A 15,329-nucleotide genomic window follows, 5' to 3' on the forward strand; every position below is an offset into this window, starting at 1 on the left:
CGCCTTCTCGCTCATCCCATTGGACTGTGGGTATCGGGGACTCGATGTGACGTGGTTGATATCCCAGGATGCTGCAAACGTTCGAAACTGCTCCAAGCTAAATTGTGGCCCATTGTCTAAAGTAATCTTCTCTGGTATACCATATCTGGCGAAATGCATTTTTAATTTCGAGATCACTTGCTGTGAGTTTGAAATGGCAAGTTTATCCACCTCGAAAAATCTACTATAATAGTCTACAGTGATTAGGTATTCCATACCACTGAATGTAAAGATGTCCAGGCCTACGTGTTGGAATGGATACTGGGGAACCTCTGAGGATATCAATGGCTCTTTCTGTTGATCCATTTGATGCATGGCGAATATTTCGCAACCAGATACTAGTTGCGTGGTATCTTTCATGATGTTAGGCCAAAATACAGAGCTACGAGCTCTTTCTTTTGTTTTTACAATGCCAACGTGTGACAAATGAAGCTGTCGCAGTATGTCTCCACGCAGTGCCTTAGGCACAACAATGCGTTTGCCTTTCAGTATAATACCATCGTTGATAACCAGCTCGTCTCTGTAGTTCCAGAATGGATGGTACATCTCTTCAGTCGTTAGGCCAGCCAGATTTGACAATGTCTGACAGTGTTTTCAGCTCAACATCTCTTAGGGTTTCCTCACGGACTTGCTCTAGTTTATTTCTGCTTACTGGAATATCTCTAAAGAATGTATGGATGGCTACTTCTCCTTCAATTTGAATTTCTGGTCTTGGTCAGGTAAGTGCATTCGTGATAAGGCATCAGCTACCGGGATTTCTTTGCCGGGACGATACTGGAATGACATTTCATACTGCTGGAGCACTAGCATCATTCTTTGCAATCGGGGTGGTGCCCTATTTATTGGTTTGGACAATATCGCCTCTAAAGGTTTGTGATCCGTTGTCACAGTGATCTTTCTACCACAAATATATTGATGGAAATGCGTGCAGGCAAACACAATTCCCAGAAGCTCCTTCTCGATTTGTGAGTACCGTTTTTCTGTGGCACTAAGAGATCTAGAAGCAAAGGCTACTGTGGCGTGATCCGCAACCAGTTGAGCACCTAGCCCGTGTTGTGATGCATCTGTTATCACTTCCACCTGGGCACTTTTGGTATCAAAATAGGCGAGGTTGCTGCAAATGGCTTCCTGGATTTTGACTCGGGCATTGTTGTGTACTACTTTCCACTTGAACTCCTTTGCTTTGGCCAGGTCCCTAAGTGGCTGGTTTAGGGTAGAGAGGCAGGGAATGTACCTTGACAAATAGTTGTACATCCCTAGAAGAGTCTGCTATTCATCTTTGTTCTTGGGGGCTGGAATTTCTTTCATTGCCCGAATTTTGTTAGGGTCTGGTTCCATACCTCCCTTTGTCAGTATATGTCCAAAGTAGGGAATGGCTACGGCATCGAAAAGGCATTTCTCTTTATTAAACTTGATGCCTTTTTCACGAGCCCTCTGCATAACTGTCCTTAGTTTCCTATCATGATCTGTTGTACTTTCAGCCATTCCAGCAACATCATCCACAATCAGACCAATGTCAATACCTTCGAACGCCTCTTCCATTCGTTTTTGGTACTCATCCTGGGCTGATATGAGCTCAAAAGGATATCTCTTGAAGCGGTATCTTCCAAATGTTGTGCTGAATGTAGTGAGGTCAGCAGATTCCTCGTCTAAAACCATTGACCAGTAACCATTTCTAGCGTCGGTTTTGAAAAATTTTTCTGCTCATGCACATCTCACTGCTACATCATCAAAGCTAGGAATGGGGTGGTAAGGACGCTTGATACATTTGTTTAAGTCCACTGGATCTAGACAAATTCGGATTTTTCCGTCTGGTTTCTTTACAAGGACAATCGAATTCACCCAGTCTGTCGGTTTTTGTACCTTCTCTATGATGCCAATATTTTCTAATCTGTCTAGTTCTTCTTTTAGCTTCGACTGAAGGGCATACGGAACTCTTTTTGGTGGCTGGACTGTTGGAACAGATCCTTCCTTCAGGTAAATGTAACATTTTCCGGGCAACGTCCCAATACCTTGGAAGACATCATCATATTCCTCGAGGATCTGTCGTACTTCAGGTCTGGTTGAAACCGTGGCTGGGTCTTCAGTCATGCTACATGACATGCTAAACACAAACTTGATCAAGTTCATCTGTTCGCTCGTTTGTCTACTAAGAATTGGTCCTTTGTTGGTTTCATCAACATGAAACACATGAACCTGCGGTTCTCGGTCCTTATACTGAATCACAATCTGTGCAATTCCATGTACTTCAAGGCTGCATCCACTGTAGGTTGTCAGGATATCTATGTTGGGAAGCAAGGTAGGTCTTGGTTGTAGGGACCTAAATTCACTTGCTGGGAGAACGTTTGCATCAGCCCCTGTATCAATTTTGAAGGTTATTTCTCGTCGGTATTCAGGTAGGTTAACTTTAATCATTGGCTTTTGGGTTGAATCCGTTCTGCTGTCAACAGACTCGATGAAGTATTCATTGTTTCCTTCGTTCTCAGCTGGCAGGGCTTCAATTTCGTTGACAGACCTGCTTTTGCAAACCTTTGCAAAATGATTTGGCTTCCGACACTTGGAACAGATCTTCCCTTATGCGGGGCATTTGTGTTCGTGGGAGTACTGGTTCCCACAGAAATAACAGTGTGGTGTCATTGTCTTTGGCAACATTTTTTGTTTGCGTGTGGCTCCCACTTCTTGCTTTACAGCACTAGTACTTTGTTCATTTCTCATCTGTGCATGGGTCTCCACAACTGTTTCAATTGCACGGCTAATATCAATAGCTTTTGCCAGTGTAAGCATTCCACCTTCACTCAATAGTCTTTCTCTTATCCGGTCACTCTGTACTCCAAACACCAGTCTGTCTCTCACCATTTCGTCTGAACTATCTCCAAAACTACAATCAAGGGCCAGTAACTTCAGAGATGTCACATATGATTCAATTGACTCTCCTTCTTTCTGATTTCGTTTGTGAAAAACGAATCGGGAAAATATGGGATTGGAACTGGGTTCAACATGCTCACTGAATTTTCTCAGATATACATCCACTTTATTTTTGTCTACTTCTGGAATCTGGAATGTGTTGTATATATCTCGTCCTTTTTCTCCAACCCATATCAGCAAGTAGGAGCACTTCACAGCGTCGGCTTTTCCGGACAAGGGTCCTGTGAACATCAGTTCAGCATGCTGGCGAAATCGCTTCCACGAGGCTTTGAGATTGGCTGACGACCAATCAATTGTTGGATAGGGTGTGCTGTCCATTCTGACACCATGTAACATATTCTGTCTTCGGAGTCAATAGTTGAATTCAATTATTTAATGGAGACCCAACACCTATAAATAAAGTGCATAAGCATAAGCAAACAACACAAAAGCAAAGCAAGCAAAGCAATCAAATCAATATGTTTCACAAGGTTTTGACCTACTTTTATATGCTGGACAATATTTTTCAAATTTTGTTAATAAAAGTAGTTCTATTATGCGTTTGATTAATAAGGAAAAAATATTCAAATATATGGATTTGAAAATCCACAAAAATTTTTGTGGTTCCATAGGGCTAATTAAATTTTAACTTCTGTCATGTTACAACCTGGAGTGTATAAAACTTTTAATCAACTATCCCCCCCCTGCAGGCCTTACCTTAATTTGCACTTCAGAGTGAAATTAAGGTCCATACTGGATCTGTTGTGCTCCAGGTTAATGATGGCAAAATTTTATTACTGTGTTAGGGCCTAATGACACACCATAAGAGAGGTCGGCTGGAGAGATGCAATTTAAGCCCAAAGCAGCATCAGCCTCCTAGCAAGACACTCATTATGAGATCTTACTCTCCTGATAATCCTGTGGACCACCTCCCCTCAAATAGTTCCCCTTCCATACTAAAACCTGTAATGCTGAATGTCAAGATATATCTTCCAAACCTGATTCTTTGCAATGCCCAGTCCCTAACCAACAAGGTTTATGAATTAGAACTTGTCTTGTGTATAAACTTAGCACCATTAGCAGTAATTACTGAATGCTGGGATATGACAAACAAAACGGGTGTAATCAAAAGATATCTGAATTTTTTTAATACCAGATGCAATAGAGAGGACAACCAACGTGGAGGTGGCATAGGAATCTATTGCTGCAAAGACTTACCATGCAAACAACCTGGTATCCCCTCAGATTTGTGCCATGAGACAATCTGGCTCTTGTGCAAGCCAAAGGGGCTACCAAGGACTTACTCATGCATCATAATAGCAGCAATATGCTATCCAGAAGGTGCGTGTAATAGGCAAGAATTAGTGACATATCTGCAATATCAAGTGGACAGTTTTCAGAAACAGTACAGCAATTGAGCATTTATCATAGCAGGAGACTTCAACTTAACTGACAAAAAATGGAGTTCATGTGTGTTGGACCTTAAACAAGTTTTCAATGTTCCCACTCATGAAAGTGGAAGCATACTGGACCTCATACTGACCAATCTCAAAGCGCACTATGAACTGCCATTTTCCTTAGGACCACTTGCAAAATCTGATCACAACATTTTATACTGGAAGTCAAAGAACAGAAACCATATACCTAAATCAAAAAAGACTAGCATACTGTACAGACCACTGAGTGAAAGCTCCATCCAAGCCTTTGGCAGACGGATTGCAAACTTTGATTTTTCTGCAATCCGTTCTATAACTGACATCAATGAAAAGGTTGAGACACTATATTCGACTCTGCAACAAAAATACTGCAAATTCTTTCTTGTCAAAATACGCTTGGTCTGTGATACAGATAAGCCATGGCTAAATTCAGAGCTCAAAATAATGATCAAAAATCAATGCAATCTCCATGCCGTAGGAGAAGTATCAGAGGGAAACAACTTGAGAAACAAAGTCAATTCAGCCCTCCGCTTATCTAGGAAAAGGTATATACGGGAAGAAGTAGCTCCACTCCTCAATTCAGATTCCCACAAGTGGCATGACACAGTAAAAAGGCTTACTGGAAAACAGAAAGGGACTCAAGTACAAATCAGCAACATAGACAGGAGTTTAATCAGAGCCTCAGAAGTTAACGATCTTTTTACACAAATTTGCACTTCTTACCCCACCATAATTGATGAACAGATGAGCAATATCATCAACAGTTGTAGTGATGATGATATTGTAGAAGTGTCCAAAATATCAGTCTTCTGTTAAATTGAACAACTACATAACAACTGTGCCACATAACCAGGTGAACTCCCTGTGAAGCTATTGAAAGAGTACTCATTTTTTCTAGCCAAACCCATGGCATCAATCATAAATCAGTGTTTCTCAGAACAATTGTTCCCAAAATTGTGGAAAGCTGCCTATGTGCTCTTGTTATACCAGGCGAGATGTTGATAATGTAGTGCAAGATGTTTGATAATATCAGACTAGATTTTGGTAATATCACACAAGATTTGGAAACACTTGGCTGAAATTTTATCAATATTGCAACCAATTATCATATAGCACCTTTCCAAAAAAATAAAAATTCACTTGACAGAACCAGTTGCTAATAACCTGTCAAATTTACATAGAAACTATTTCAAACTGTCTTTGTCGACCTCATTACCAACAAACCATGTGTAATTCTAATATGAAACTGAAAAAACCCTTCAATTTTCAAGATCAATGGAGGTTTCTAAGGGTAAATTCCTTGATTCAAGCTTGTTTCCAGTATTTGACATCAAAAATTTCCTTAAAAAAAACCGATTGCAAGACATTTAATTGATTTAAGTCTGCAATTTTTCTCAATTTCTTACCAATTTAATAACCTATCCTCCTATGGTTTCCCCTCCTTAATATATTTGCTTGACATAACCATTTGCTTATAATCTGTAAAATTATGTAGACATCATTGCAAATTGTCTATAACAACCTCATTATCACCATATCATGTCCAATTCTAATATGAACCTGTCATCATGTTCTCTCTTAATAGTGTAGCTATTCTCTTCTCTTAGTTTGTAACCAGTAGAACAATCATTAATCCATTTTGAGTCATACACAACTTTTACTATGGTGTCACATACAGGATCAATATGCAAATTGACATAGGTATTATTGGGTTCATTGACTCTATCTGTTGGTATACAATCAATGGTACTAATAATGCTCACAAGCGCTTTGTTTTTCATCAGTTCGTCTTTATATTCCTCGATGATATTATCTGCCAATGCCCTTTTTGTTTTCGATTTCTCTGTCTATTACCATATTATTTTTACATAGTTTGCAGTTTTGGCACAAAGACAAGATATGGTTTATGATATTGGTAGTGGAATTGACTATATTTTTATGCTCACATTCTATTTGAGTGTTATCACCACTACTACTTGTTTCTTAGTCCAAATATTTGTCTTTGTCAGCATTCAATGCAACAATAACTTTATCATGTGCACACAATTTCTTGGAATATTACATCTTCACTTTTTTAATGTATGATGTAAGCGTTTATCCTTCCAATGTATAAAAAATACTGATTGGAAACACACAATAATCTAGGGAGTGTTGATGACTAGCCATGGAGTACCACGGGGGCAGCCGCATAAAAAAAAACAATAAAAAAACATGTTCACTAAGGATTACATGTCATTCTAAGACACGGGAAAAAATTATATTATTATTATTATTATTAATCAGAAATGGAATAAGCCATAGGCTTGTCTCATACAGCACAATAAAGATATAAGTCCCAAAAAATCCCAAATCCAAAAAATACTAAGGCCCCAAAATTCTAAGTCCCAAAAAGTTCCAAGTCCAAGAAATGGGGGGGGGCAAAAAGTTGGGGGAGGGTATTGGGTCCCCTTGGAGGTGGGACAGGGATGACCATAAGTTCCCTCTAAGAAAATGCCTTAGGAATTGATTCATTGAGGAACATAGGTTCGCCGGTTTAGTTTACCCAAGTGCGTGTCGTAAGAAGAAAGGGGTAGAAATTTTGCAAAATCAGCCGAAATTTAGCAAAATTCTTGATTTCTGCAGAAAATTCGGCCTAAATCAGGTGTGATTCGGTAAAGTTTACGAAGATCCCCCCCCCCCCAATAAAATGAGCCTCAGGACGCCCCTAGCTGGACCTATCATAAGCACAAACTGGCAACCTAAAATCTGACTGTGTATGTCTTCAACTCAAGGGAAGGTACATGCAATCTGTAAGACCACCCTTAGGGCAAATTCCAATGAGATATGTTGGTTCTGCTCAAATTGAAAAAGAAACAGAGGGTCTGATGAAGCTCTACTTTGTGACGAACTGTTTTGGTGGCTAGTTTAGGAACCTGTCATGGTTTTGATATGTGTATTTTCGACAACGACTCTTCTAAATGTTTAGAAAGTAAATCATGTTTTTCAGGATTCATGGCACACGCAGTTAGAGAAGTATACAACAGATGGCTGGTAAGCTGCAAAGACTGTGCTAGTGTTTAAGATTGAGGGAATGTGTATCATCCACCTTATAGCAAGAATAGACTCATTTCAATAAATTTTAAATTTTATTGACAATTACTAGCATGCACAGTCTGATACAAAAGAAAAATGATACAAAAGCAAATGACTTAGTGCTATGAAATGGAACAAGATCAATGTTATTTTTGTGCTAAAAGAGGCTCCAAATTTAGTTCAATTGAGGTACGATTTTGAATCTCACTTCAGGGGATTTTATGTCAGCCCATGAAGTACAAATGCCTCTGGATCTGAGAAAACAGCTGCAGGAAGCTGATCCAAGACTTTTTTTCCTCTTACCCTGGCTAAACAAAACGACTTGCAAGATCTTTGTGAGTCGATGATTATGCTTTACATCTGTCACGACCTTTACAACAAGATACCATGTTCCAAAGTGGTGAGACATGCTACTGAAGGGTCGAATATTAACAAATTTGATCAGCAGGCTCTTAATGAAACAGAATGTGGAATGTGGAAGAAGTTAGCTGAAGCCTTAAATCGGGAGGGGATTGACCTTGCCAAGAACTCCCCTTCTAATATTTGAAAATTATCAATTTTTGGTATTCTCTTTGAAAAATGGCTCTTTTAGCATTTTTTAACAGAAAAAAATAACCATCTAGATTTGAAAAAAAATCAATTTTGACCCCACCCCCTAATTTTCGTGTATTAATGCTGCTAGAAATGAGTTTAATTTTATGGATTTGTTTTTATTTTAATTGATTTTGACTGAATTGGGATATCTGATAGAGGGTCAGTAAGGTACAATAAGCATATTTTCTTGTCCCGCGTACAGATCGTAAGTAGCAAAAGTAGGTAAACCGTTGGGGATAGACATTTGTTTTAAGAATAATACTATCTAAGTTTCCTATCTCTGTTAGGAAACCTTAAAAGCCTGAAATGAGTTTGCAAATTTAGAGGATGAAAAATACTTCCCCTTTATAATCTGTAAATTCACATTTATAACCTTTAGGTGATATAACATTGAATTAACTACGGAATATTTTCTTTGAGAATTTTATTCCAACATCATTTCCATCAAGTTGGGAACAAGTAAAACAATAAATTATGTGAAGACAAATACAAATTCTATTGCCCTCTCAAAAAGGCTGTCATAGCCCCACCTATGCCTGTGTATTTTTTAGAACATTTACGTAAGAGATATTTCCTAATGTTCCATTGGTACTAATGTGGCTATTTTCACATCAATCCCAATAAAGCCTCTCCAGCTTTTTTTTCAATAAATGTCGTCAGTCGGGGTGATGAAAGGAATAAATACTCAGCCATTTTCACCGACAACCCAGCTCCAAGTTTTAGTTGGCATAATTTGAGATTTAGATGGTTGTACTTCAACCATAAAGACAAAAAAAGAATAGACTGCAGGTTCAAACAAAATTCCACGCTAAGTTTTTAAATAACGAAGTCAGAGCCGAGAATCCAGCCCAAAGACAAAAAGAATATGATACAGATGTGAAAGTATTTAATCTTCCGCTGTCAAAAAAGGGTTGGGTATCAGGGTGCATTTTGGCTATATATAAAGATGTTACTGCGTGCTAAAAGCCTGAGAAAGATAAGATAGACAGGCACAAGCACAAAATTGATTGGTACCGAAAAATTGTTTCACCCCAAACAGTGTTATCAATTTACTTTTGGAAGACTACAGGAAAGCATTTGACCTTATAGAGCACCTCATTGCACTGACAAATCTAAAAGAGATTGAAGCTGAAAAAAAACTTGCTGTTATTAGTGAGAGATTTTTTGCAAGGGCGACGGCAATCAGTATATCCGTTATTTTCCAATGATATCCGCTCTGAGTGGACTGAACTTACTTGTGGCTGTCCACAAGGAACGAAACTAGCTACCATTTTATTTCTTGCAGTCATCAATAAAATCCTTGCAGAATTTGAGGAGTGTTTCAAGTTTGTGGATGATTTGTCTTTGCTTCTCAAATACATAGTAGAAAACGCAGTAGCAAAACAGCAGTTTGAACCAACACTTTTTTCGGACTTACCAGTGTAAATCTTTTGTTAACCAGTGTAAATCTCATAGCCTGCAACTGAACGAGCAGAAATCGAAAGTTCTACGCTTCAACCTGCTCAACCGAGATATTACAATACAAGATGTTCCCTTCCCAACTGTTTTGTCCGCGACAATGCTAGGCGTGACTTTTAAAAGCAATTGCTCATTTAAACTGCACGTAGACAATATCGTGCGCAAAGGACACTACTCAATCCAAAGTCTAACGAGTATGCATAGGCTGGGTTTCTCCGATTGTCAGCTCTTACTGGCTTACACGACATACATCAGGCCAATCCTTGAATATTGTTGTCCTGTCTGGGGTCCCCAAGCACAAAACACTCCCTACAATTCAGAGAAACTAGAAGACGTTCAAAAACGTGCTACTAAAACAATTCTTGGACCCAGGTATGAGATTTACGAGCATGCCCTTGTGGTTATGAGCTTGCCCACTTTATTCGCCTGAAGACACGATTTGATAATGAGATTCGGGAAATCACTCAAGTCAAACGAGAAACATTGCTCAATTCTTCCGCCAACAGCACCAACCCCCAAACTCGCCAGGCATCAGAACAGACTACAACCTGTCAAGTGCCGAACGAAAAAATTTGCAAATTCCTTCGTACCTTATTTTGTTAGTGTATTAAATAAGTGATATTTTTTTTTCTTAAATGACTGTAAAAATAGCATTATTTAGTGTTCAGTTTTGTTTGCTACGAAAGCTATTTGATTAAACGAATACGAATTATGATGAAGTTGGCATCAGTCGGTAGTTGAGTGGGACGGACAGTCCAACTCATATTTCCATGGCCTGTCATTCCATCCCTTGTCCAGTCTGGACTTGAAGGACGTAGCCGTGGGTGCAGTCGCCGTTTCAGCTTGAAGGCTATTCCAGTCGTTGACAACACGCTCGGAGAAGAAGTGTTGCCGCGTTCATGTATTGACAGAACGTTTTGACAGCTTTTGTGAGTGTCCTCTTGTATGGTGCTGACCTGAATGTTTGGTAAAAAGGGGGCTATTTGGTTGTGCGTTATGCTTGTAGGTCAGCATCATATCACCACGGCGGCATCTGAAGACGAGTCTTGGCAGCTGCATGTGTTCCAGTCTCTTGTTGTATGGGAGATCTCGTAGGCCAGCTATGCACTTTGTGGCACGCCTCTGAACTCCCTCGATTAAACTGGTATCATTCTTGTAGGAAGGGGAGGTGAGACATGTACCGAAATCCAAAACAGGCCTAACTATAGCCTTACAGAGCCTTAGAAAGACTGTACAGGACTGTGTGGTTATGGTGCGTTTGAGGAGACTAAGGCTTGAATTTGCTTTTGAAGCTGCTTGTTGCCAGTGGCCGTGGAACTTCAATTGTTCATCCATCAGCACTCCTAGATCTTTTTCTTCGGGACTTGTCTTTAGTACTAAGTCAGCCAGTGAATTGGGATCAGACATGTTGTACTGGTGACAGGGGTTGTTGCTTCCAAAGTGAAGGACACTGCACTTCAATGTGTTGAATTTAAGTAGCCAATCTTGTGCCCATGTTTGGATTTTATGAAGGTCACACTGCAGACTTTGTTGATTTGCAGGCCCAAACAGCTTGGAGTTGTCGGCATACAGAGTGATGCTTTTTTCTGTTCCGTTCACCATATTGTTGATGTATATGAGGAATAGGGTAGGGCCCAAAACAGTACCTTGGGGGACTCTGCTTACAACATCACATGGTTCGGAGAAAACCTTGTCGCCATTAGATGTGAAGAGTCGAACCTGCTGAGTCCGATCAGTCAGAAAGTGCATGACCCAATCGATCACGTCCGCGTGGGTACCTGCTGCCGAAAGTTTCAATCTGAGACGGTTGTGTGGTACCTTGTCAAAAGCCTTGACTAGGTTCAGTAAAATCAGGTCCACAGGGATTCCTTTCTCCAGGTGACCAGTTATGATGCTGTATGTCTCAAGGAGATTGGTCTCAACCGATTTTTCTGGCTGAAAGCGGTGCTGGTTGGGGGAAAGTATATTATTGGTATGGAGATGTGTCAGAATCTCACCATTCACAATCTGCTCAATGGTTTTTGCCACCACTGAGGTCAGACTGATGGGTCTGTAGTTTATGGCTTTAGTGCGGTCACCTTTCTTGAGTATTGGGGTGACATGGGTCAGCTTCCAGTCCATGGGTACCTTTTTTGACTCAAGCGACAGTTGGAATTTATTGCATAGTGGTTGTGCAATTTCTTTGGCAAGCTCCTTCAATAGTCTTGGGTGCAAGTTATCAGGACCGGCGGACTTATTGACGTCTAGCGCTTCAAGTCGCTTTTGGACGACAGGGGGAGAGTACAATAGGTGGCATTGGGTTAGGGATGTAGTATGATGGGCTATGAGGAAGAGGGCCATCTGGTTCATTGGTGAAAGCCAATCCAAACTGCCTGTTGAGGAGTTTGGCAATATCCTTCAAGTTGGTCAGTTCCTTGCTATCATCCGTACTGAGTGCTTTTACTGACCGTCTGCTATGGTCCTTACTAGATACGTAGAAAGTTTAACATGCCCTGGAAGTTTTTACTTAATTCCCTTAACTTTTCCCAAGATATTGCAGATATACCCTTTTGACAACTTTGAATGCACATAGTGCATTTTCATTTAATTCAATTTCTCATTCAACAAGCTTGAACAATATTAACTTAAAACCCTTAGCCATTCCTTAGATGTGGCAGACATGCCCTTGGAACAAAACTGGATGCAGATACTGTCTTTTGATTTAGTTTAACATACCCTGAATGTCCAACATAATACACTGAGTTTTTCCTAGGGTATAGCACAGACACCCTTTTGGCAGTGTGGGTACACTTAGTTTGTTTGGATTTAGTTTACACCTTTCTTTGAAAGTTTCAACTTAATACTCTATTGTGTTCTTGAAATATTCCATCTTTGCCATTTGGAAAACCTGGATGCACTTAAACTCTTTTCATTCAGTTCAATAGTAGCAGTAGAAGTTGAAGTGGTAGTAGTAGCAGTTGCAGTTAAAAGTAGTCGCATTAGCAGTCACTAGTACTTGTAGTTGTAAGTAGCTGCAGATGCAAGTAGTCGTTGCAGTCAAGTTCACCTGTAGTTGCAATTGCAGTTCTAAGTAGTCACAGTCACAAGTAGTTGGAGTTGCAGTTGCTGAAGCAAACCTGAAAGGCTAAATTTAGTGCCCTTGGCCATTCCTGAGATATCACTGAAACATACTTTTGATAACCTATTTCCATATTGTGCTATTTTATTTTGTTCAACATATACTGCAACATCCCCTAAAAGTTTCACCTTAACATCCTTAGCCATTCTAGACATACTGTATATTTGTCCTTGCAACATCTGCATCTATTTAAAGATCCCTTTCAACATGCCATAAGAGCTTTGAATTTACCTTTATCCATTTAAAGACATTGCAAATACACCCTAATGACAAACATAGAAGGACATAGTGTCTATTGATATTTGAGCATTTCAAATAACATGCTCTGAAAGTTCTAATGTAACACCCCTAACTGTTACAGAGATATTGTAGGTACATCCTTTTGACATTTTGTATACACATTGTACCTTTTGATTTAGTTTTACACCCCCTCAGTTTTCCCTGAAAAATCAAATTTAGTGCTTTTTTATTTCTAAGACATTATATCTATGCCATTTTGACGACCTGGATACAAACCCTTTTGATTTAGTGCAATAGTAGTAGTAGCAGCATTGACTTGACTTTATTGAATAAAAAACACACAGCTCCAGGGACTGACCAATAGTCTCTTAGGCCTAAATGTTAGCCCTGGAGAACATTAATTATTTATGTTAATAAATCCCAAAATGGGTCACGTAATAATACATATTACATCACAAAGTATTAAACCAAAGGAGATGAGATGAGATGTCTTTTATTTTCAACTAATAATTACATCATACTTAACTGGCGCTTACCACATTTTTTTTTAATAACATTATCAACAAACGTAGAAATGGTAAGAACATATGACGTTTTATTAAGCCACTATTGTGGCTTGAGCAGCGTCACACAATCTTTTATCATAAACCAAACTCATTCACTCTTCCTACTCTTTTCATACCATTCAATACAATTTAACTCTCCCAAATAAAAAAAAAAAAAAAATTCCCACCCAACAAAAACTTTTTTAATCTAATTTTAAACTGAAACTGGTTTTCTGACTCCCTAATGCTCTCCGGGAAACCATTCCACAAATTAACTGCATAATTTTTAATTGCAGAGCTAGATCGACTCGTACTCCTTACTTCTGAGACTAAGCTTCCACGACCTCTAGTCCTATGATGATGATAATCAGAATTAAACTTAAAAAAATCTGTAAAATATTCTGGAGATAATCTATTAAGCACTTGGTAAGTAAACACTCCCGCCTGGCGGTCCCTGATCTGATGAACATTTAAAATTCTAAAACTGATAAAACTTTCACGCGTATTCTCATACTGAACAAACTCACCCAGTACTCGAAGTGCCTTATTCTGAAGAATCTGCAATCTTTTAATATTTGAAGTAAAATTAGATGCATAAATACAGCAACCATAAACAATAAAAGGATGAAAAATAGTATGATATATATTTCTTAAAACACTTAAGGGTAACACGTGTTTCAAACGCCGCATCACTCCAAGACCTCGTGCAAGTTTAACATAAAATAATTTAATTTTATAATCAAATAATTTTAACATTTTGATCACTAAATATCAGTATATGTATATTAAACTGACAATGTACATTCATTTGTATTTTTTCAGTAAAGTGCAAATTTTGTTCTGGCCTTGGGAAGGCATAGGGGTGTTGCGCCCAACTTATGTTAATTTCTGCTCGTTTTGAGTTTGACTCGGTTATTTATTGTAATTTCTGTTCGTTTTGGGTTTCATTTATTTATCGATGCTGATTTATGGTAGTTTTGAGCTTGGTAGGTTATTTGATTTTATTTTTGCTCATTTTTTGTTTAATGGAGTTGTTTACTTTTATTTGAAAAACTTATTTTTTGGAAAAATTTTTTTTTAACTAATATATGTTAGTTTTATATTGACATAGTCTTTTCAGGGAAAAAGAAAATAACACTTTAAATTTTTTAGTTTTTTAAGACTTTATAGTTTGGCCTGCTATTTGTGTGCTGGAGAAACATTTTCAGCAAATTTTAACAACATACACCCTTTTAAAAATCTGGACACAAATAGTACTGTTTAACTTAGTTTCATACCTCCTCTAGTTGACCTGAAATGGAAAACTTGATACCATTTGCAAAAAAATCTGTTTACTTTCATTGATAGCTTGGATACACTTACACTATTCTGATTTGGTTAAATTTTAAGAGCAAAAGCAGCCCTGAAAGTGTAAACATAAGACTTTCAGTTGTTCTTGGGATACTGCTGAGATGCCTTATTGGGAATCAACATTATGGTAACACAGTGCAATTTGACTTAATCTTAAAGCAAAATTTAGTTTTTAAACATAATGGGCGAATGGGAGGGTGGGAGTGGAAGGGGGATTAGTCGCCCTCCTATCGCTTTCGACTATTAAAAAGGACATCAGCCCTTTCTATTTTCAATCGAATGAGCCCCTTTCGAAGTTTCCACGACAACTTCTATACGAAGTGCCCTGGTCTAAACAACAACAACAACAAAAAATATTACTAATAACTTTCGACTATTAAAAAGGGCACTAGCCCTCTGAAATTCAAATCAAATGAGCCCTTTTCTGAAGTTTCTACGACAACGACTTCTATAAAACCTTATATGCCCCCAAGGCATAACTTAAAACCCCTGCCCTGAGGGCTCTGGCAGAGTATCCTCCTCAAAAACATATTTTCTATGTGTAAATCAACTACGCTGAACAAAATGGCTATC

The 15,329-nt window shown here is 38.7% G+C and overlaps 2 protein-coding genes across 4 annotated transcripts in view; one reads left to right on the forward strand and one right to left on the reverse strand.

The window, feature by feature from the left end:
• The window catches only part of LOC148956278 (HEAT repeat-containing protein 6), a 54,969-nt gene that overhangs the window by 3,811 nt on the left and 35,829 nt on the right, over positions 1–15,329 (forward strand). The gene's annotated exons all lie outside the window — the stretch shown is intronic.
• Positions 2,614–3,282, reverse strand: LOC148956279 (uncharacterized). The gene has a single exon (XM_089090213.1). The coding sequence runs from the start codon at positions 3,280–3,282 to the stop codon at positions 2,614–2,616; it is 669 nt and encodes a 222-aa protein (XP_088946339.1).

This window comes from Artemia sp. Qi Xiang Cuo, chromosome 1 (assembly GCF_049724085.1).
Source record: "Artemia sp. Qi Xiang Cuo chromosome 1, ASM4972408v1, whole genome shotgun sequence".
Classification (NCBI taxonomy): domain Eukaryota; kingdom Metazoa; phylum Arthropoda; class Branchiopoda; order Anostraca; family Artemiidae; genus Artemia; species Artemia sp. Qi Xiang Cuo.